This window comes from Catharus ustulatus, chromosome 2 (assembly GCF_009819885.2).
Source record: "Catharus ustulatus isolate bCatUst1 chromosome 2, bCatUst1.pri.v2, whole genome shotgun sequence".
NCBI classification, from domain to species: Eukaryota; Metazoa; Chordata; class Aves; order Passeriformes; family Turdidae; genus Catharus; species Catharus ustulatus.
In genome coordinates, this window is record NC_046222.1 from 121,803,196 (window position 1) to 121,827,278 (window position 24,083).

Sequence of the window (24,083 nt, forward strand, 5' to 3'; positions counted from 1 at the left end):
TAGACCAAAATTGATTTGGATGAAAGGAATGCTTGTCCTTTACGGCTGCCAGAAAAAGTAAATATTGCCTACAGACATTATACAGCTTTCTTTTAACCAAAATTAAATACGGTCCGGAGCAAAGCAAGCAATCTGTAGAATTGTATTGTTATGCTGCTGTTACAAACTATTTACACTGGATAAAAACAGGTGTCTCAAAGCCAGCTATAACCTTGGTTGATTACTGTTGTGATCCTGTGTGTGTTTCGCCCTCATCTCCGCTTTTTGTTATCAGATATAAATCAGGCATTAGCAAGGTTAAAAACAGTGAGTGATCCTGGAACAATCACAAAACGAGCTCTGAGCAGCAGAGACAGAGAGCCAGTTCCCCTCCCCACCACCCAGCACTGCTCTGTCACCCTCCTTTGAGATTCAGGAAGGAGTTTCACCCCTCCCTGAAGCTCTTCCCACATCCAACCATCTGTCTCTTCAATCAACTTACTTTCAGTGCCAGGAATCCCCACACAGGTGATCCCTGGTACGAGAATTTGCATTTTAAAGACAGGTATTTCAAAGGAGCGCGTTTTCCTCCTGCAGTGCTGCGTGCTGTCCCTGCACGTTCACAGTGAAACCACGTCAAATAAATACTTGAGGGAATCAGCACAGTGCGTCCAGTTTCACTTTCCAAACGGAAAGTGCCGTGTCTGCTTTCAGTGGTGGCTTAAGGCAGAGGTTTAACACAAACCCAATTTTGCTAAGTCATGATAAGGAATAAAAATCCTGCCCAATTACAAAATACTTGATTAACAACTCAGCCAAAGGGGTAGATTTACTGTATACCAAAGCTATTTGTTGAAATAGGACTGAAAAGGAAATAATCCTGAAAAGGACTTCACTTCTGGTTTCACAGCAGACATACAGCACAGAAAATACGTTTGTTTCAGTTTGCAGTAAAAGGATTATTCAGAATAGTTTGTCCATCCAATCAAACATTACTCTGCTGTAACAACATTGTTCTCAGTTCCCTGTCTCTTTGGTCCTCCTGCCTGTATTTCTCCTCCAGCTTTTGCTTTTCAGAGTCCACACTGTAAAAAGTAGAATCTGTGCTCCTCCTGATCTTCTCAAACTGGCTGAAATCCGCCACGTACTTTCCATTTGGAGAGAGGGAAACCACGGGCACGAACTCGTAGCCCCAGTGGATCTCCTCGGGGATGTAGGAAGTCCTGCTCTGGCACACAGCACTGGTGGACTCCACCGTGGCATTCAGCAGCACCACCAGCTCAAAGTCCTTCTCCTTGAGGTTTTGAGGTGTGAGGTCTCTCAGAGGGCTGCTTTCATCCAAAATGTGGTAGAAGGTTAAAGGCAGAATGAGAAACGGGCTCTCCGAAGAGGAGTCAACGTTGAATTTGACGCTGGCTTGGTTGAGCAGAATCCTCTCCCCTTCTTTGGTTTCGTAGGTCTGAAGGAGCTTCCCAGAGAGCTGGCACTGTATCAGGAGGCTCTTCCTCATGTTTGCCACTCTGATCACCAGGCAAAGCTCCCCGTTGTGTTTGGTGATGACAGCACAGTGGCTGAATTTAATCGTCTCTGCCCTCTTCTTGGGCCTGGCGATCTTGGCCAGGAAGGTCCCCGTGATGAAGATCTCAATCAGGGTGGTGATCACCAGCTGGGCCACGAGCAAGAAAATGGCATGGGGACACTCCTCTGTGATGAAACGAAACCCATAGCCAATGGTTGTCTGGGACTCCAGGGAGAAGAGGAATGCCCCAGTCAGGGAATCCACATTCTTCACGCACGGCTCCCGCTTTGGGGAGAACTTGTTCATCTCCAGGTCCCCGTGGAGGAAAGCGATGGCGTAGTAGATCACCCCAAAGAGGAACCATGTCATGACAAAGGTAGCAGCAAACAGGGTGAGTTTGTACCTCCACTTCATGTCGATGACTGTGGTCCACAGGTCCTGCAGGTAGAGCAGGTAGATGCCGTCCACCTTGTCGATCCTGACGTTGCTGTGGCCGCTCTTGGACATCACGCGGGGTTTGTGCGCCTTGAGCAGGGCGCTGTCCATGCCCCCGCTGACCAGGGGCACGCGGGACATGTTGATCCTGGTGGGCTCCATCCTCACTGCTTCAGTCCTGGGGAGAGAAGGAAACACAGCTGTTACTTCATGGAGCCACAGTCAGCCCCAAGGAGTATGAAAATGTTGGTGGGCAGAGGCACAAACATAATCTAAACACAGCAGTGGTGAATAAAAACAGCTGGAATATAAAGTTACCACCATACAGTATCTGACATTACAAACAACTTGGTATTCTTTTTTTTTTCAGGAAAAAAATAAAAATCATTCTTTGATTCTGGTGCCTACCAAGTACGGAGAAGTAGGTTTCTTTTATGACAGCCTGCAAAAGAAATTTGTCAAAGCTGAAATTTTATATCGGCACTTTATTTCTGTAAAAGGCATTAAATATATTTTTTTTTTCCTTACGTTTCTCTAGAGAAGAGGCTCTTTTTGATTAGTGAGCAGGTTTTCTTTAATGCCCTGAAGAGAGACATCTGATCAGAATTAAAGTCGCTGGGCTCAGAACGCAGATCCAGCTCACCACCTCTGTCCCTTCCTGCGACGGAGGCAGAATGAGCCAGACCAGCTTTCACTGGGAACAATTAACTTCCACAAGTGATTTACTCCGTCGGATCTGGCTCTTTGTGACGGACCTACAACTAACCTAGAGGGAAACAAAGCAGACCTGAGCACATCAAAGGCGAGGTCTGGAATATTTACACCTGGGTGCCACACTCTGCTGCCTGCACTGGACAGCACTCCCATATTTTAAGCCCTCTGAGGGAAAAAAAAGATAAAATAATAATTTTTAAAAAGGAAGTAATTCACAAAGTCAGCATTGTAAACGTGGGCCCCGACCTGTGCGACCCCAGCAATCACTGGAGGACCTGACTCCTGGATTTGTTTACTGGGCATCAGTGTGGATGGAGAGGGCATCCAGGGCTGGGCAGAGCCCCGGGGTGAGCAGAGCCCTGCCCGTGCCAGCTGGAGAGGCACGGACAGGACCCAGCTCTCAGGAGCAGACAGAGATTACGTAGAGCAAGGACAGTGCATGTTATAGTCGTTCCCAACAACAAAACTTCCTGCTGACAAAAGCAACAAAGAAAAAAAACATCCCATGCATCCTTTGTGCTTTGGCAGGTCTCACAAAAAGGCATTGTTTTGTCCCATTGTTTTCCTCAAAAAGAGCCTCCAAGTCAGTGATTAGTTCTCGCCAAATGCTGGAAAAAAAAAAATGAAAAGAAAAAAAAAAATAATGTCTTCCTTATAGCTACTTAAAAGAATTTTGCAGGAAGCACAAGATATATTTGTGGGACACACATGTGCCAGCCCAGGACATCAGCATAATTGCTCACTGAAGTACCTTTCCTGTTATGTCAATTAAGGAGAATTTTTGTTTGTGACTGTACTCATCACACTGGTGCAGGTTTTCTGGGAATGAGTAATTAAACTTAGCCCCCACTAACAACTGTAACTCATTCCAGTTTTGGTTTAATCACCAACATTTCACTTCCACAGCCACGAACCATTGCCACAGATATATATTTATAAAAGAAAGGATCCATGATCCCAGTAGGAGATTCCTTATGTGACAGTCAAATCAACACACAGAGCGCAGCATGTCCGGATAATAAACAGGAAAAAACCTTCAAGTGATCTGAAAAAGAACAACGGGAGGAAATGTGGGGGCTGGGAGGGTAGGGCTGGGAAGGACTGCACATGGAACTGCTCCTCAGGCAGCCCAAACCCCAGCACCACTGGCAGGGCAGGTAAAACTGTGCAGCCTCTGATGGGAAACCTTTCAGGCAAGTGTATGGATCTGAGGGAAGAGGCTCCATTCCCCATGTCCCCTGCTCAAAAGTCTGTCCTGAAATTAGTGCACCTCTCCCTCTCAAGCACACTTTCCTTTAGCCAATACTTCCACAGCACCAGAACAAGTTTTCCTGGTACAGATTGCTGGATCTCTGCTCCAGTATTGGTGGCATATCCCCATCCCATCCCCTTGCTCAGCCTAGGAGCAATTCCCAGGGCTGCCAGCTCCTCCTCTCCTGGAGGTCACAGGGATGAGGACAAACAAGGCTCCACCTTCCCTCCTTGGAGCTTCTTGAGCTTCCAGGGTGTCTGGAGGTCAGAGTCACCTGTCCAAGGTCAGGGATGGCCCAAGGACACTCAGCTCTGCACACTCACCATGGCTCTGCCATGCCCTGGATCCTGCACCAGGAATGTGTGGGATGCAGTGGGAATAACAGCAGTTATAGAATCATGGAATGCTCTGGGTTGGAATGGAATTTAAAGTGATCCAGTGCCACCCTTGCCATGGCAGGGACACTTGCCATTGCTCCCAGCCCCAATATCCAGCCTGGCCTTGGGTACTGCCAGGGATGGAATATCCTCAGCTGCTCTGGGCACGCTGTGCCAGCCTGCCCACATCACAGAGAAGGAAAAGATTCATCCCTCCCAAAGGTCCTTGCCCTCTCTCTGCTCTGCTCTGGAATAGGTTATTCCCTGTCCAAGAACCCCAAAAGAAAAGAATCCTGAAACTGCAGCCTGCCACATTCCCAGACCTGCCAAAGGACAGCAGCACAGACACGACACCAAAATGCCATGACAGAAGAATTCCCCCCAAAAGATGGGAGGCAGGAAGGAATTTTCAAGGCACAGTCCCTTCCCTGCTCTAACAGGGAGAGGGACAGCTGTAAAATTTGCCATTTCAGTTTTAAGGTGAGAAGTGGAGCTTTGGTGCAGCCCTGGGCAGGTCTGGCACACTCCAGGCTGCTCCAGCTCATGGCCAAGGCTGTTCCTCACTGTCCATCTCCACTGTCCCCATGTGTGACACTGATCCCCACCTGTGGCAGAGCGGGAAATTTTGGAGTCTGCCACAGGTGCAAGAGGCTTTTTCAGAGCTCCCCCATCATCTTTTGTGTCCTCCCTTGATTTGTGACAGAGTTACTCAGCTTTACAGCCACTTCCTCAAATGGATCCCAGCCAATTTCTGGTGCTTTTTTTGGTGGCAGGGTATTTTTTGTGTTGATTTGCTTCCTATTTTCTTTTTTTTTCCCTCACATCACTCTTTCCTACGTGATCCTAAATTCCTCTAGTGCTCTTTTCCTCCCCAGGGAATTTCCTCTTGGTTTCCTTTCCCTGCAGAAATACTTCCCTTCTCTGCCACACTGACATGGGAGGAGAGGATCTGTCACACTGCCTCTGCTCCCCTCCCTTATCACTGCCAGCAATCACTTGGGGGAAGAAACTCTGATGAAACCATCAGTAGAAAAAAGGAAAAAAGGGCTTCAGATGAGAATTCTCTCCTGCCCCCACTTCCCCACTGCTTCCTGAGTGGAGTGACCACTCTAATATCCCAAAATAAATTGTTTATGGGTGTCTGTATGTGCAAAAACCACATTATAGCACCTGCAATGCTATATGAGTGAAGTGACCATTATAATATCCCAAAATAAATTATTTATGGGTGTCTGTATGTGTAAAAACCACATTATAGCACCTGCATTGCTGTTTCCCATCTTATAGAGGCACCTCACACTCTCAGCCAAAATACTTTGGTTTGTTTGGTTTATGCTCACTCTAAATCACAAAGCACATCTACCACACTAAGTTAATATGAGCAAACAAGTTTAAATAATAATATACATTTTTAAATTAACTTCTTCTGTCTGATCCCTGATTTTACCCTGATAAATTACTTTTTATTGCCGTAAATCAAAGTGGAGCTGCAAATAAAACTGAGCTGAAGTAGAGTTAAGGAAACACACTTCAAGAGGGAAAAGAATGAAGTTGTCTCAGGCTTGTCTAGCATTCTAATGCCCTCTGAATTATTTCCTTTCCTCACCAGCCCTTTTGGAGCAGCCAGAGGAGACTCCCCCTCAGAGCATACGGAATTCCAGCGCAGACAAAGCCAATAAAACACAGAGCTACATACCAAAACACCAAGCATGAACACCTTGACATCAAGGTAATTCCAGCAGCCAGGGATCTAACCAGCACATTGCCACTGCTTCCAGGGAGCACATTACCAGGGAGCCAGCTTGCACATACACAAAAATGTTCCTCTTGCATGGAGCCAGCTTTGCTTGTGCAAGATCTCTCTTGGCAGACACGAGTGATTAAAAGCGTACAGGAGCATGACTTGTTCCAAGGGCCTCAGCTGTTTTCCTTTTTTTTTTTCCCCCCCAATCAGATATGGCTTTGCCACTGGAGCAAATCCTCACGCATGCTTCGCTGCCACTCCGATACGGGGGCAGAACTTGAGCTGTTTTTTCAACCAGCAAAAAAACCATTAGCAGGCTTGGCATCGGAAAAATGAAAAGCCCGGGGTGAGGAAAGAAAACACTGAGGAGGGCTGCATAATCTTCAGATCTTTCCTAGGTCTGATGTGGTTCAGTAGGTTACAAAAGTGCCTCCTGAATTCTCAGTGCTCTGCCTAGCATGAACATCCTCCTCCCTCTGGGCTGTGCACCAGGTTATGCTGCAAAATCCTCCTCGCACTCTTGGAATCCGAGAGGAGCAGAGAGGAGGGAGGCAGAAAGGACAGGCTGGAAGAGGGTGCTCTGCCTCTGGCACAGCCACACAGCTGGACACTGGGCTCCAAAAAGAGCTAGGACCCACCAGGGTGTGGTGGCACAAAGGATTGAACAGCTAGACTTACACGTTTTTGGGTTTTATCACAAAAAGAGAGGCATGAGAACCGTAAATACACCCTCAAGTCAAAAACATCTCCAAAACCTGTGCCTTCAGCTGGAGCCACCAGCACAGGGCAGCCCTGGGAATGGTCACTCCTCCCAGTTTGGGTACCAGGAGCAGGCTCAGGAGTGCTCTGGTCAAGCCAGAGATGGATTTTACATCACCCCCAGCAGGGCCAGGCCAACAACATTCACACAGCAGAGGTAAAGAAGTGAAAACCCAAATCCATCTGTCTCTCCTAGGCTGCTGCCTGATGGGCATGGAAGATGAATTGAAGCTGGAGAAGTCTCATGTGTGTTGTTTCTGAGGGAGATTTGTCCAGGAATGTTGTTGTTCCCCAGGACAGGGTGCAAGGCTTTGCAGGAATTATGGATTTACACAGAGGAGCCTTCAGAGCTACGCTGATGCAAAGAAATAGAAAAACAACCAAGAAGGCAGAATGGAGGCACAAGATGACTCAAAGCTTATTAAATTAATGGAGAAGCTCCCAGTGATTCCCAAGGCCTCCAAGGGGAGGAAAAGCGCATCCTGCAAGGGTGTGAGCAGGTAAAACGCTGCAAGTGAGCATCCACCCTTCCAAATCCTGCCCTCCAGCCTCTGCCCTGGGCTCTGGGGATCAGCAGGGGCTTTGGCCATGCACATCCTTCAAGTACACCAAGTGTTCTTTCAGGAAGAAATTAATAAACTCTTCACATCACAAAACTCTCCTTTTTGTGCTCAGCAATATGGTTTATGTACAGATTAAAAAAAGAAAAAAAACCAGAAACACATTTATTTTCCCCAGAAATGCATCCTGCTTTTCTTACTTTTTTTTTATGAATGGCTTTTCTTCAGCAGGGCAGTACAAAATACTTTAGAATGCCTCCCTGGCTGGCACATTTTTGCTCCAAAGTCTTTTCAAACACTGGGAGAGCAGTTAAGCATTTAGAACCTGCCCATGCTGTGATGTTCTTCCCACCCACAAACCCTTTCCTCATTCCTGCTGTGCAAACCATCCCTGGCTCTTTCCACCCAGACAAGTCTGGACAGACTCCTGGGATCTTGCCCTCTCTGTTTCTGGGAAGTTGGGTGCCAGAGCTGCTCTGCAAGGCTTAAAAGGGAATTTATTGCTGCATTTTGCTTATGGAGCTCATACCTTGCACTTCCACTTTCAGTTGCACCTTGAGTTGCTGTGGGAACACCAAACATCTCAGCACAGAGAAGGAACCAAGCTGGGGCAGAACAGGAGTGATGTCCTACCCCAGTCCAGCTTAGCAGCCAATATAAAGCCAGGACTAAACTTCTAGAGAGCTTAAGGCTAAATGTTGTCCTGTTTTGCAGTCACTGCCAGAATTTCATCCCCTTCCAGGATGACCCTGGGGACTTCCAACAGCTAAATCCTGTCATTCTTCCTCCCTGGAGGAAATTCTCTTTACCACAAGGGTATCACTCACTATCCTGCTTTTCCTCATTTAGTTTTACATCCCATTCCTCTCCTCTCCTCATTCTCTGTGAATCAAAAGATCCAAACCAAGAGTGCTTACCCCACCCCCAGAGAAGTGTGTGGCTGACTGCAGAATGCTTTATGTTCAGCAAAAATCTGCCTGTAGGTTCACACCACCTACTCCTGACCTCTCCATCACACCAGGGAATCAGGAACCACAGAAGGGTTTGGGTTGGAAGGGACCTTAAATCTCATTCCAACCCCCTGCCACAGGCAGCAACAACTCTGCTTTCACACTTAGTGCAAGGTCTCCCCTCCCCATCTTCCCAGCCCCTTATCAGTCTGAAATGTGGGAACAAAGCCTCAGGCTCAAGGAGGAGTCTCACCTTCACCTCCCAGGATCAGATTTGGGACCACAAGTGGCAGCAGCCCCCCGGTTAGAGGAGCCTTGCAATGCAGGAGGGAGGTGGAGAAGGAGAGCAGGGGATATTTTGGGAGAAGATTGAAGGCAAGCCAAGGAATGCCTCATATTTTTTGGCTCTTCCAAGATCAATTAATCCACGGGGTGTTTAGTGGCATGCCTGAACGCAGAGCTGTGGGCATCCAGCAGGGTGAGGGTCAGGGATGGAGACACCTGTACACATTCCAGCACCAAGCAGGAGCTGGGCAGGGATTTTCTGCAAAATAGCTTTTCACTTAGTCAACTCAGGCCTACCTAAGTCCTTCCTAAGGACTTAATTCCCTTTTTGGGAGCGGGCCCTTGGCTCTGCTCTGGCTGCTGGGGGAGTGTTGGCACACAGCTCCTGCTGCCTTCCCATCCCAGAGGGGGACAGGTCTCCTCAGCTCCAGGGAAAAGGCACCCTGAGAGGCTGGTGCTGCCTTTTTTTGTCTAATTTCAGAGCTGAAGCTTAAGGTGGGTGAGTTGTTTGCCCCAAAGACATGTTTTCCCTTGAATTCTGCCTCTTTGGATGCTGGCTGGTACAAATCACCTGGCTGAAATCCACCTGCACGAGCTCCTGTGCCAAGAGGTTCATGGTTTTGTACCATGAGGGGTACCTGTGCTTCCTTCCATTATTCTGGCCACAGCTTCATTAGGCAACGAGACAGAAAATAATTAGTCTGAAGCCATTTACTGCTGAGGTTATGTTGGAAAAAATTCAATGGGAAGGGAATTCCCTCCTAGCTCAGCGAAAGAACAAAGGGATTGGAGGGGACTGCTGTAAGGGAAACCCTAGAGGAGCCTTCCAGTTCCTAAAGGGGCTGGAGAGGGACTTTTCACAAGGATAGGGCATGACAGGAACCTTAAACTGAATGAGGAAAGCTTTAGATGTGAGGAAAGAATTGTTCCCTGTGAGGAACAGAGTGCCCAGAGCAGCTGTGGCTGCCCCTGGATCCCTGGAATGTTCAGTTCCAGGTTGGAGCAGCCTGGGGCAGTGGAATTGTCCCTGCCATGGCTGGGGGTGGAATGGGATTATTTTAAGTTCTATTCCAACCCAAACCATTCCATGATTCCATGATAAGCTCGCTGGGACTGTCACTCCCTGCTCACCACAGGCTGGCTGTGTCCTTGCTTTCCCTTCTTTCACAGCAGATGAAGGACAACACCTTATTTTTAACCTTCCTAGTATTCATTCATCACTTAGAATAGCAGCAATAACAACAAAAAAGTCAAACTGAGAGCAGCTGATTTGCCAGTCTGCAGCTGGTTTGAAATTTGCTGCATCTGTTTCAGAGCTGGAGAGGGGAGAGTGGAACACAAAACTGCTCTGCTTTTTTTCTTGTTTGTTTGCCTTTCCCCTCCAAATTCATTTCTTGGCCTAATAAAAATCTGGTTTTGTTTGAAAACAAGCAAGCAAACAAATGCAAAACCAGACACTTCCTCTGGATTTTTAATTTCAATTGTCAGCAGGTGGTTGAAAATGAAGAGGAGCGTGCCAAGTCATGGCAGGGAGAAAAGTTAGCGCTATGCTGGTCCTTCAAAAATTTGGATAAAACAGCTGCAGGTTGATTTCCCCAGGGCAATCCACTCTCAGCTGGGACAGGAAGAACATTTATCAGGCAGCACTGGGGCATTTCAGACCAGTTAGAGCAGATAATTTACAGTGGTTTGTGCCCTTCTTTACTTTTTCCCAAACCCAGTATCAGACACCAGGTTCCAGCCCCACAAGAGCATCACCTCCTGCCTGCATCCCAACCTGCTGCTGGCTTTTTAGGAGTTTGAGATGACTATTTGGGGATGTTTAAAAGCTTTTGCAGCTCAGTTTGAGAACTGAAGAAAGAGTTAGGAGTTTTAGTTTGTAGTTTTTGAGATTGATTATTTTATTTTATTTTATTTTATTTTACAAATTTTTTTTCTGACTAGCTGAGGTCTGTTCAGCAGGTTAGTTGTAGGCACACTGCCCCCATTCAGGGTGGTATTATTTTTTTATACTACAAACTATGTGAACATTATTTACAGATATTTTCTAATACTTATCACTTGTGTTGTACAGTCTAGTTCTACTTTAAACCAATCTAAAAGTGCCAACATCACCCAGGAGATGGATGCTAGGAAAAAGGAGAAAGAAGGACAGAACACACCCAGGTTCCTCCATCTTGACCTCAAAACCCTATTCTAAAAAATTTTAAAATTTAAAATTTTACTTTTTCACCTTGTGGTAATCTAACTTATACTTTACTTATTTTTTGTGACTTGTAACTCTTCATACAAAGGTGGTGATTTTTCCTGTGGGTTGAAATTAAAGGCACAGGGGTCCTGGGCTCTGATCCAAGGTCCAGAAGTCCAAGGCATCCAGAGGGATGTCCTGGGTTCCCACACCAACCCTGCAAGGAAAGGAGCACATCCTGGGGCTCAGCAGCTCTGCTTAATTACAATTTGTGGTGCCAGCTCCCTGCACTGTGTCCCAGCCAAGCTGGGGTTTGTTTTTAATTAGTCACTGTGCACCAGGGCTGTCTCAGGGCTGGGTGGAGGAGTGGCCCTGGGTGAGGCTCCCTGCAGGGCGCTGGGGCTGAGTTTTTGCTCTGCTTTCTCCCCATAAATCACATTTCCAGTAAATCACAGCTCTCCTTCAGCCTACTAAGAACTGCTGTAATACCCCATGAATACCCCACAAATACAATGATAACATAATTTTCCATCTCTGTGCAGCCACTAAATCTCAACACTGATATTTCAAGCTATGAGAAGAGTTTTCCACCAAAAAATATTTAAAATTCTGCTCCTTTTAATATCTGAAGACCTCAATAGTATTGAAAATAATGGTAAGGTGCAAAAGCTGGTGAAGGAAAAAAATAATTTTATTTAAATTTCTGTGTATTGGTAAACTTTTTTTCATCTAATCCTAATGTGGACAAAATAAAATCTAACTAGGGTGACAGCACACCTTGACCCAGCAGGAAGGTGGATGCTGTTACTGGAGTAAATTTTTCCTATAAAAGAATTCCTGGATCCTTTTAAGCTGTTTGTTGTAGCTGATTTGTGCTGCTTCATGGAGGCACAGCAATGATAAATACAGAGTAACCCACTAAATAATCCACATTTCTGTCACCTCTGCACGGCCAGGACACACCAGTGAATTTGTGTGTTTGCCATCCTACCAAAGCACATTTCCAAGAAAGAAGGATGGGTTTGTCAGGGCTTCATCTTAAAACTTGTTGCAAGCTGATTTTCTCAGGAAGTTATTTGGGTCTGAAGAATTGCCCTGCCTGTGTGAACAAGTTCACTCTGTGGAAAATGTTTTCAGAAAGAGACTCTTCCCTCATGCTGACAAAATGCAGCCCTGTGAGACAAAGTACCCACTTCTCTCACCCAAACCTAAATTATTTTTACATTGGATGTCTTTCTCTCCTAGGCAAAGCACAGATGATGCTACTGGCACATATAACTGACTTTTTTTTATTATTTTTTTGCAATTAATTACTTTGCTGTGAATTACAGCAATTTTGGACACTATTCTCTTTGAGGGACACAGCATCTTGAAAAATGTTCTTTCCTACCCCATCTTCTCTGCACTACAAAATTTTCAAATTTCATAGAGCACCCATTTCCCTTGATTGCCCAGGTCTGATAAATGGACAGCAAGCTCTGCTTCATCTCAAACAAATGTTTGGAAGCTACTTCACCTATACAAAACCTAAAAATTTTTGAATACTGGAAAGAAAATTCAATAGTGTCCAGTAGATTCATGTGTGATATTTCATGGGCAAAAATTTATGTGCACTTACATAGAAGCCAGAGGTTTTTTCCTGCTATTTAAAATATCATTGTGAGCTCAGCTGGTTGGAGCCTGGTGCTAAAAACAACAAGTTTGGGGCTTCAATCCCTGTATGGGTCATTCCCTTAAAAATTGGGTTTGATGGTGCTTGTGGGACCCTTCCAACCCAGAAGATTCTGTGATTCCCAGTTCTGTAAAGCACAAGCAGTTTCAAATCTGAAACATTGATGTGGGAGGTTTTGCTCTATCTAAAGTCAGCTGTGGATGCATCTTCTTTCACACACATCCCTCTTTGGGCCATTATTACCTTTAATAAAGTCTCTAGATCTTGAAATAAAATCATTTCCTCAAATGTCCAGTCTTGGACACATCCACAAGGACCAGGAACCCCCACTGGGGCTGTGGTCTCAGAGTTAAAACATCTCCCAAAGGTGTGCTGGGGTCACCCTGGGGCTCACCCTGTCCCCATCCCTGTCCCCACTCCTGTCCCAACCCTGCTGCCCCTCACCAGCTCCCAGAGGGGACAGAGGTGGCCATGGGGGTCCCCTAAACCACTGAAATTCTGGGCTGTACAAAATTCTGATGTACCCAACCTCCCTGAGGTGGTCAGGCAAGAATTAAAGATATCAGTGACACTTCCCCATTGGTGTAGGGTTGCTTATCCTCAGCATGGCCCAAACATTTGTTTTTCAGGGCAGCTTGCTCTATTTTTTTTTTTTTTTTTGTTCCTGACCAATCCATGGATGTGGTTAATTTAAGGTTTAAAAAGCTTTTGCTCACACACACACACCCACACACCCATATATGTTTTCCACTGAAGTCTGTGCTTTTTCCTAGACCCACCCAAATTCCAGTACAGAGCTCACTCGTGTGCCAAGCTTCCCTACTCTCCTTGCAATGAATGGAAAAATGCCCTTTTTTCCACTCCTGCACATTTTAGAGGGAGAACCATGAAGAATTTAGTTGTACCTGCGTTTTCAGGGCTGAAGCAGGACAGAACCTCAGTGTTGTCCATGGGAATGCTTTGTTCCAAAGGTTTATGAGGTTCTGAGCCCCAGTGCTTGCTTGGGACTCTAAGCTGGAATTGTGGAGTGCCAAGGAGATTTAAAAATTAATAAATGTGGTTGATAAAACTCAATTTTTGTTCATATGAAGTAGTAGCACTCCTGGTTGTTCTGGTATTTTAGGTGGGGGCTGAGAGAAAAATCAAAGATTATTGGTGAGAAACACTGGGGAGTTCCAGGTGGAAATGGCTTCAGCTGTGCCATTCTCTGCCCCCTTTAGTGGGGTATTTTGGGCTCCCAGAAAATTCATGGAATCCCAGAATGATTTGGGTGGGAAGGCACCTCAAAGATCATCCAGAGCCACCCCAGCCATGGGCAGGGACACCTCCCACCATCCCAGGTTGCTCCAAACCTGGATTTGAACTTGGGGAAATGTTGTGGCTCCATCCAAAGCCTTTCCCATTTCTCTGGGCTCCATGGGGATTCTCTGATGCCTGGTTAAGGCTGGTCCCCCTTGATTTCCAACTCTCAGGGAAGGCATTAATAAATCCTCTCTGCCTTACAGAGCTCCCTGTTTTCATGGAGCTTGTTGGAACATAATTTCTGAAGCCTCTGTTCACCTGCCAAGCCGAGCTGAAATTAGCCCATGGATTTAAAGACGTGGGCTGGTTTGTATCCCTTCACTCTTAGGTGATGGAAATTAAAATAAGCCAGGTTAATTATTTATCCTTTCCATCAGCAACATGCTAACGTTGTACAGGAGCTTATTGTATCTGCAAAAATTGGAATAAAAGTAGATTTTTTTTTTTTTAAGAAGAAGTTGTCTCCTGAGTTTCTTGACTGGGAGGTTACAGCCCTGCTCTGTTGTGTCTTCCAGATAAACTCCCAAGGAATCAGAGGGAAAAGAATCTTTGTTTTCCTCCTTGCTTTCCCAAATTGCTTGATCCCTGCCAATTTCCATGACACAGACCCCTCAGTCTGCTGCAGAGACTGTGGCTTCAGAAAGGGAGGAAATAGCATGAAAGTACTGGGGCACATCAATGTTTTTGGATTTTCTCGCCAAACCAGAAATATCAAAACAAAATTTAAAAAAAAAAGCGAAAAAGTTTCAACTTTTCTGGCAAAATTAAAAAAAACAAACAAACAAAACCAAAGCAACAAAACATAAAAAGGTCATTCTGGCTGTTTGTTCAAACTAAAAGCAAACCTTTCCTTCTGAGGTTTGCACAAAAATGTGTTTGTGTGTGTGTCTCATTGAAATCAGGTGAGGAACAAAACATTCCTTGGAGTGACAGATTGTGACATCTCGCTTCCACAAAGCCAAAATACTTTTTGGTTTTTTTACTGATCAAAATTTTGGGGTTTTTTTTCAATCTAAACTTGCATGAGAAAAGTTGAGAAGTCTCAGCCAACTGTAAGGACCACTGGGTTTGGTGACAATGACACTTGGAGGGACACAACCTGTCCAGGTTTTCAGGATCTGCAACCACAATTCCCTCCTCATTTTTCTTGTCCTCACAGCTTCTCAGGAGCCTCCATGAAAGCAATGATAATGTGCCCAAACAAGAGAAAAATCTCACGCTGCTTCTCAAAGCGTTTCCTCACCCATCAAAGGAGCTTGCTCTGCTGGTTTATTTACACATCCCTTATCTTTATGGCTGCTCCTTTATGATCCCATGTCATCTCCAAAGCTCCTGCAATCTTTGACAGTTTGGGAGCTCGGGAAGGTCCAGCTTTGATCACTGGAGCCATCAGGCTGAATAGAACATTGTTCCTGCTCCACCGAGAATTTTTTCCGACTGCGCTCAGGACACCGCAAACTTATTTTTAAAACCCTCAGCAGCTCCTCTACCTTGTTTTTCTGTGAGTTTTACAGATGCCGTGGGTTTCAGGAGGCACTTTCATGTTTTCCAAGCTGCCTGATTTATGAGAACAAAAAATACCACCGTTCCCCAATTATTTTCTGTCGCCTTGTAACGAGGCTCGATGCATCAATGGAAATTCAGTCCAGGCACAAAGAATAACTGGGGAATGAGGAAATCAACTGCATGTCCCACAAGAGATCGTTCTTCCAGTGGAAAAATCAACCTTTTTGATCTCTAACCCTCTGTACTTTTCCTGTAATATTTAATAAAGCCTCCATTTTCATTGGAAAACTCACTTGTTGGGGAATGTGTGACTGGTAGACCTTTCTGTGTTGTTTTAGTGCTGTTTATATTCTATTTCAGTGCTGTTTGAACGTTTTGTAGGTGAGTGCTGAGGATAAGTGGTGGCAAAAAGCAGCTGAGCAGGGCTGTGAGTATCTCAAATTGCAGCAATTTCAGATGGGGTTAAGATCATGGCACTGCTCAAAGTCCAGGCACTGTCACTGCACCAGTGGAGTGGTGGCAGCTCAGTGCCAAAGCAGAAAACTCCTCCTTTCACTGTTCTGGTCTCACCCTGTCAAAGCCAGGCTTTCCAAAGTAAAAACTCTTTCTGAAAAGCTGTTCCCTTGTTCCACTTTCTGCCCTGGTCAAACTTCTGCTCTGCAGGCAGCTTGGTGCCACAGCATCTCCAAAATCCACCTTTTCTTCAGAGTTTCAGTTTATTAATTAACATTTCCCAGTGCTCCTCCTGCTCACAGTCCTGCTCATCTGTCCCACACAAAAATTCAGGAATAAAAATAATCTTCTTTCTTTTCTGCTGTTTTGACCATTTTAATTTCTCCTTCATTAATTCAAACACATCATTCACTTCTTTATACCCCTAGAATTCACAGTCTAACCTTTCCACAGCTGCTGCCCTGACCCCCATAGCTCTGCTTCCTTCTGCTCTTTGTTGGCATCTCATTCCTCTTTGTCCTCTAATCAGGGGGTTTCTTGCTCCTTTCCTGGTTTAGACTTCTCCCATCCCAAAACAGCTTCCCATGTGGCATGAATAAAATTCCCCTCTTCCCCACATCCTGAAAATCCACCTGTTTTGGGACACAAACTTCTCCCCATCACTGAGTTCACCTACAGGGCTCCTCCTGTGTGTCCCTCACTGTTAGATCTGAGATAATTCACAGCAGATCCAAAGTTTTCCTTTTTGTTTGTCCGACTGCAAAGCGTGTCGAGGACCTGCTGTGCTGTGAGAAATAATTTGTTCTGACTGCAGGCTATGTTCAGCATCAGCATGGATAATAAGTGATTTATTTCCTTGAAAGCACGCATCTCTCCAGGATGGAAACCTGAGATACTCTGAGGGATGGATGTTCCCATCTCCTTGCAGTGCCTGATGATCTGAGACCACACCTTGAATTTTTAGACAGCTGAAATTGTCTTTTCCTTGCACCTCCATAGCCAGGTGAGAGCTTTTGAAAGCTGCCAAGTTTATTTATTCCAAGAAAATCAACAATCCAGCATGTGTGAAGGTACCCCTCTCCTCCTGAAAGGATGAGAGTTACACATGTTAATTATCTGGTACAGGTGTGCATTTTAAATTGGAATATCCCAAATAAATACAGGTCAGTCTGAGCTGTAGTGCTGAAGGTGAAATCCCACGGGAAATGCTGTGCTCTGTGGGATCCCAGGTGGGATTACACACCATGAGGTGCCCTTGCCAGCACACACATGGTTTAGTCAGTGTAAAAAATGCAAATTATGCACTGAAGATTATGAAAAAGTTTCTTACATAAAAACAACCCAGATAGGAATCTAAAATCTGCTTATTTAAAAGGTTCTTGCCTGTGACATTCCCTATCACAGGTCAGCTTGGTTTAAACATGTTAACATGGAAACTGTCACAACAACCCTCACCAAAATATGGATTCATCAAGCCTGAAGGTTTAAAAGGTTCCTTCATCCATGATCAAAGAATCCCAGAATCACAACGGTGGGAAGAGAGCTTCAAGTTCATCCAGTCCCAGCAGCAGCATCCCCCAAACCCTGTCCCCAAGGGCCACATCCAGCTCTGGGACAATTCCAGTGACTGCAAACCTCCCTGGGCAGCTCATCCCAACCCTCACCACTCTGACAGGGAGATTTTCTTTCCCAATCTCCACCCTGAGCCTGCCCTGGTGCCATTTGAGGCCATTCCCTCTCCTCCTTTCCCTGCTGTTCCCTCCTGGCAGGGACTTGTGCAGAGCCACAAGGTCCCCCCTGAGCCTCCTTTTCTCCAGGCTGAGCCCCTTCCCAGCTCCCTCAGCCCCTCCTGGGGCTCCAGCCCCTTCCCCAGCTCCGTTCCCTGCCCTGGACACGCTCCAGCCCCTCCAGGGCTCTCCTGCAGGAGCCAGGACTGGACACAGCCCTGGAGGGGCCTCTCAGAGCCAGCACAGAGGGACAATCCCTGCCCTGCTCCTGCTGGACACACAATTCCTCACCCAGCCCAGCTGCCAGGGGCCTCTTGCCCACCTGGGCACCCCTGGGCTCGTGTCCAGCCCCTGGCCCCAGCACCCCCAATGTTTTTATCTGTGCAATTCCAAAAATATGCACAACCAGCATCCTACACCTCTGTCACTGCTGCCTCTGTCAAAGGTTCCCCTTTTCATGGTGTGATTTCAAATCCTGCTCTCCTTTTCACCATGCTTCACCTGCCATTTATTCAGCAATATCCAGTTATCAGCTGATAAAGAGCAAAAAGCTAAACCAGAATTATTTGGTGGCGTGCACTGCCTCAAGCTGAGCAAAGCTGAAGATCAGCAGCAAATTCTGTTAATAGCACCTGGAGTTTTAAGAACTCAGCAAATTCTTCTCCACTGTTTTGAGGCTGGGGAATGAGGATCTGGTTGTTCTTCCAGCTTTTTTTTTTTTTTTTTTGCAGATTTCACTCTAAATATTTCAGCAATATAGAAAAGTGCTTAAATCAAAGTTTCTTGTTGTTATTATTATTGATTTCTAAGACATGTTCAGTCTTTGTGTAGCACCTCAGGTGGTTATCAAAATTCTTGTATTTCTCTGTATTTCTTGTGATTGTAAAGCAATCACAGACAAAAGCTTTTCTTTGATGATATAATCATTATAAATAAGATCTAAACAAGCACTGGAGCATTTAGAAGCATGGTGTCCTCTTAAAAATATTCACTGTTTATCAACTAAAAAAACACCTGCAAAGGGAGAACCCCACACTGAGGTACAGCAGGAGGATAAATCACTGGGGTTGCCCCACTGAAATGTGTCTTTTTGCATTTCTGCACCAAAAAAACAAATAAATTTTCTTAAAATAAGATTTTTTGTTCCCAGTCTGAGATCTTAAAAAGGGGCAGAGAGATTTATTACCAATAAGTATTATTTTGAGTCATGATCAAATCACAGCTTTGGACATTTGGTTCTGATAAGAAAAGAAGTCAATGTTAAATTTGGTACATTTTTGTTTAAAAAAAATACAGTTAAATTTTATCAGTTTTTGTTTCAAAATTATATATTTAAGGTTCAGTGCTTCTTTTTTTTTTTTTTAATGGTTTGGAGTTTCTTTGCAAATTTTTTTAGGATATTTTAGACTGTAACAACAGAACAGAGTGGGAAAATATTTCAAGGACCAGGAACCCCAACAGACTCCCTTATAAAAATTAATTTTCTGCCTATTCTTAGGGAAAAAGGAGTTTTAATCTAAAAATACTAAGCTAGGAATAGTTCAGAGATCAACTACCAAGTGCTAATAATTGTGCAGTCAACCAAACTCAATGCATGCTAACATAAAACCTTGCCTTAAAAGATTTTCTTTTCATCCTAATTTTGTGAGAAAGTTTTGCCATTTGCATAAGGAAATGAATCAGGATTGCAGCTCCAGCACCTCCTCCCAGATGCTGAGACACTTTTGGTCTTCTCTGAAAATGAAATTCTGTTTGCTTGGGTGAAGAGGCTGGAGGGGTTCAGGAAAGAACAGTTGAGCAGAAAACAAGGGGAAAATTTGGGGAAATTTCACAGACAAGGTCAGAAAATCACAAAAACATTTGTCTGGTTGCCATTTTCCTTGGGAAATTAAAAATTAAATTAAAACCATTTAACCAGGAAAATTAATTCACTGGTCAAAACGCAAACCTCTGTTTTATCCCATTTATTCTGGCTATTTTATTTTATTTGTATCTATTTTATTACATGGTTTTTTCAGGCTGTGTAATTCTAGAGAGGAAAAGGGGAAATTTTGATCATGATATGCTTTACCCTTTTCACCAGTTTGTGCTAAGAATGACTTTTAAAGTCATCTAAGGGCATTGTTATATATATTCCTTCCCTGCAGATTATGATAATATATTGAACAGGTAACCGTTTTTATGATATATTCTCAGTGCAAAAGGGCTGATTTAGATAAGGAAAAGTTCATGATGTGAAACCAGATTGAGCCAACAGTGAAACCCCTCAGTTAGAACAATGGAGATTAAATTAATCTGATCAGGTTGTACTGTTGTCCCAGTCAAAGTTTAATTTACTTTATGGTTTTTGAGTCTGACAAAGCACAGACAAATCCAGCTGAGGATCTCCAGGAGAAAAACCAACCAGAAAGGAGCCAAGTGTGATTTTAAATGGGACCCAGCCTTGTCCCAGCACTTTCCTTTCACCAGAGGCAGCAGAAGGTTTGCAGAAGGCTCTGCTGGAAGATGGAATTTGCCTTTTCCCCAATAGGTGTAAAAAACAGCAGAGGTGTTATCCCAAAAATCCCTCTTCATGTCCAAGCAGTATTTGTCCAGTGAAGGGTGACAATACCTCACTCCTGTCACATCTTGTTCCCTTTTCTGCTGCACCATGACCTCTGTGAGCCTCAGGGTGTGCTGGCCACACAAAGAATTCCCTACCCTGCTCATGCAGGACACTTTCCTGCTCTGGGGAGGGCAGAGATGCTCTGGCTGGTGATGGATCCAGGTGCATTTCACACACAGAGTGAGCAGGAATTTCATTTCATGCACCCCAGTCCTTGGGGGCTGCTTTGTCCCTGTGGACTCCAGCAACATGCACACGATTTTTGCCAAATTCTTTACCCTATTACCACCAAATTCTTTACCCTATTACCACCAAATTCTTTACCCTATTACCACCAAGTTCTTTACCCTATTACCACCAAGTTCTTTGCCATATTACCAGCAAATTCTTTTTAATATTAACACCAAGCCCTTTGCCATATTAACATCAATTTCTTTACCATATTAACATCAAGTTCTTTACCATATTAACACCAAGTTCTTTGCCATACTTTAAGATCAAGGTTTTTACCATATTAACACTGAGACTTTTGCCATATTAACATTAATTTCTTTACCATATTAACATCAAGCCCTTTACCATATTAACACCAAGTTCTTTGCCATATTAACACCAAGTTCTTTGCCATTTTAACTCCAAGTCCTTTGCCATATTAACTCTAAGCCCTTTACCATATTAACATCAATTTCTTTACCATATTAACTCCAAGCCCTTTACCATATGAACATTAAGCCCTTTCCCATATTAATTTATTTACCATATTAACACCAAGCCCTTTACCACATTAACGTCAAGCCCTTTACCATTTTAACACCAAGTTCTTTGCCATTTTAACTCCAAGTCCTTTGCCATATTAACTCCAAGTCCTTTGCCATATTAACTCAACAAACACATCCATTCACACTGAATGCTGAAATGATGCTCAAGCCCATAATAACTCACTCAAGTCATTCATGATTGCTCTCATCCCAAGGGGTTAAGGACAGCTCAGCTTTTAGATATTTAGCATTTAGTGAATTCCTTCCTAGTAAATTGATAAAGTTGATTTTAACACTTTCATACAATAATCAGTTATTTTTATAATCTTCATAAGGTGCCTGTAAAGGTAAAGACTTTTCCCTCTGTCAAACAAACCAAAACCTGCCTTGTTTTTCCTTGAAGAAAAGTGAATCAAAATTTATTTCAAAATGCTCTGAGGTTCAGCATGTAAAACAGCAACATTTCTGTTTTTCTTGGTCCTTCCCAGCCTTGGTCTCCACCTGTTCCCAAAGAACACAGCCTGTCTCTCTGGGCTGTGTCTGAGGAGAGGGAAACAGGACAGGAGGCAGAAATAATATTCCAGACTGCTTTAATGAAATCTGGATGAATCAATAAAAAACTCAGCTGCAATCAGGGCTGTGGGCTAATGGCTTGTTTGCTTCATTGCATGAGGAGCCAGGGTAAAAAAGAACTGCTTGTTTTCATTTGAAATTCTATAAAAAGTAACAGACTGAATTATTGTATGTACGTTGGAAGGCTGAAGCCCAAGTCATCTGCTGCTGTTTTTGTCTCTAGGCCATGCCTCATTTACTGGGATGAAATTCCTGGGGAAGTTTTTGGTCTGGTCTACAACTCTGCTTTACAAAAGTGATGCCAGTTTGTACTGTGCAACTAGCACTGTGTTATACACTCCAGGCTTGCTTCTTCCCTCCACTTAGCTGGGTATTAGGGAGTGCAGAGAGCATTGTGACATTTTACCACCAGGGAAATAAAGAAGATATTTCTTTAGCAGCAAATCTTCCCCTTCCCCCTCAATTAAAAACAAAATCACAAGGAAACATAGAGTTGGTAGGTAAATACACAGGCACTGTGATCAGAAAAACCCTGGAAATGCCTCTAAATACAATATGGGAGGGAACAAGGTCAGGTAAAAAGTGCTGTGGATACTCCTGGTTTGCCAGCTTTGTTCCTCTTCACAACCAGCACCTCATGGAGAAAAAGAGATTTTATCTCTAACTCTCACTGCAGCATGATCCCAGTGTGAAAATAAAAAGAGAGGCAGTAGGAAAGTAGAGGGGAATTTGCACCACGGGCTTGGATTGTGATTATGAGGAAAAGCCAGACCTGTCGAAAACAAGCTGTGTGAAGGCACAGGCAAAAGTTGGAAAACAATGCCTGAAGTTCTCCAACTCAGACATGTTTACATTCTTCCACAGAAAACTGACTTTCTCTTTTCTTATACACAAAGGTAACAGGAGCAGGATAAAGTTCCAGGCAGGTTTTCCCACCATGCCAATGAAAACTGATTTTTGCACTGGAAAAAAGAGCAAGAGCTGGCTGAAAGTTCTGATTCCAACACTCTAAACAGTACTCTGGATTTCTACAGGAAAAAAATCCCTGGCAGGCAAACAGTGACAAAGACAGGTTCAGCATCTGTCCCCCTCCCCAACATATAAAAATCTCAGCCCCATGCATTACAAACCCCACATCAGTGGAAACACCAAACCGTGACAGCTTTTGCTTAATTGCTGAACTGCCTCTATGTCAAGATCCAGAAAAAGGCACAATTTTATAAACATTTTTTTTTCTTTTACACACAGTTTCTAAATCCTTAAACTACCAAAATATAGAATAATAGGAAAAGCACCTACTCCTTAGCTTCCAGTTCCACACAGCTCCCAAAGCACTGCTAAGCATGTATGGATTTTTGACAAATACCTCTTACCTGTAAAAGTGCAATGTTCAGATTCCTTACTAGATGTTATCGTCATGACAAGTCAAACAATCTTTTTTTTTATAGAAGGTTGGGCAGCTTTTCAATAAAGCATGTGTGCATTTAAGAAAAGAAAAAAAAAAAAAAAACAGAAAAAATCCAGCACAAAACAAACCCCTCAGAGAGTCTCCCTTCCCTCGCTGTCAGTCAAAAACAAGTTGAAATAAGCCTGAGTTGGAATTACCTGAATAAAGAAACTGGAGAGAGGGAGGGAGGAGAGGGAGGGAGGGAGAAAGAGAGGGAAAAAAAAAAAAGAAAAAGAGTCCGAGAGGAGACTCAGTGATGTCAGCAGTGTGTGTTAAGGAAATCTACAGCTGAGCCCAGCAAACTTTATAACTGCACAGCTCTCGACACCCAGTTACGTGGTAAGCAAATACCTGCTTCAGAGGAAACTGATTTACTGCTGAAGAAGTCAGTTAATCTTTGAAAAAACTTCAGCCAGGCTGATCAAAGTCCCTGAAAGGCCTTATTTCCTAAATAAATAAGGTTATGAGGGTTGCATAACGCTAAGAAAAGAGGAAGAAGGATAAAAAGCCAACGTTATCGAATCCCCCTTTCCTCTTGGCAAAAAGGAGACTGAAACTCATCTGAAATAAATTCAGGTCTTGGTTGTGACACACTGAGCTGCAGCAGCTGAAATCCCTGACCACCAGGTTTTCTGATGCTGTTTATCTACAACTCTCCTTTCCTTTGGTGGCTTTTTCTGGGTTTGCCTGGGTGCCTTTCTGCTTTTGTTTCCAGCTGCAGAGAGCACAGGCAGGGACGAAGTCAGGTATCTTAAAGCCAGGATTTAAAACCAGGTTTAAAAGACAGGCAGGGATGATTTGAGCAGGTTGAAGTCAGGCACCAGGGTTTAAAGCCAGGTTTAGACTAAGACAGGCAGGGATGATTTGAGCAGGATGAAGTCAGGTATCTTAAAGCCAGGGTTTAAAACCAGGTTTAGACTAAGACAGGCAGGAATGATTTGAGCAGGATGAAGTCAGGTATCTTAAAACCAGGGTTTAAAGCCAGGTTTAGACTAAGACAGGCAGGGATGATTTGAGCAGGATGAAGTCAGGTATCTTAAAGCCAGGTTTAAAGCCAGGTTTAGACTAAGACAGGCAGGGATGATTTGAGCAGGTTGAAGTCAGGCACCAGGGTTTAAAGCCAGGTTTAAAAGACAGGCAGGGATGATTTGAGCAGGTTGAAGTCAGGCACCAGGGTTTAAAGCCAGGTTTAGATTAAGACAGGCAGGGATGATTTGAGCAGGTTGAAGTCAGGTATCTTAAAGCCAGGTTTAAAGCCAGGTTTAGATTAAGACAGGC

General features: G+C 44.2%; 1 protein-coding gene across 3 annotated transcripts; it reads right to left on the minus strand.

Annotated features, from left to right (window-relative positions):
* Positions 1–22,843, minus strand: KCNJ15 (potassium inwardly rectifying channel subfamily J member 15). 3 transcript variants are annotated; one of them, XM_033052295.1, is made up of 2 exons: positions 22,732–22,843; positions 1–2,111 (listed from the first exon to the last, which is right to left on the minus strand). In XM_033052295.1, the coding sequence occupies exon 2, from the start codon at positions 2,093–2,095 to the stop codon at positions 965–967; it is 1,131 nt and encodes a 376-aa protein (XP_032908186.1). In that variant the 5' UTR covers positions 2,096–2,111; positions 22,732–22,843; the 3' UTR covers positions 1–964. The 3 variants fall into 3 exon arrangements, with proteins under 3 accessions (XP_032908186.1, XP_032908184.1, XP_032908185.1); XM_033052293.1 differs by lacking the exon at positions 22,732–22,843 and adding an exon at positions 5,973–6,109; XM_033052294.1 differs by lacking the exon at positions 22,732–22,843 and adding an exon at positions 2,462–2,534.
* Positions 22,844–24,083: the final 1,240 nt, after the last annotated feature.

Bases quoted from the DNA above. Each gene is read 5' to 3' on its own strand.
- KCNJ15 (XM_033052293.1), bottom strand. From the start codon at position 6,109: ATGCAAGAGGAACATTTTTGTGTATGTGCAAGCTGGCTCCCTGGTAAT. The intron at 2,112-5,972 runs GTATGTAGCTCT...TTCTCTCCCCAG, and splicing joins TGTTCATGCTTGGTGTTTTG to GACTGAAGCAGTGAGGATGG.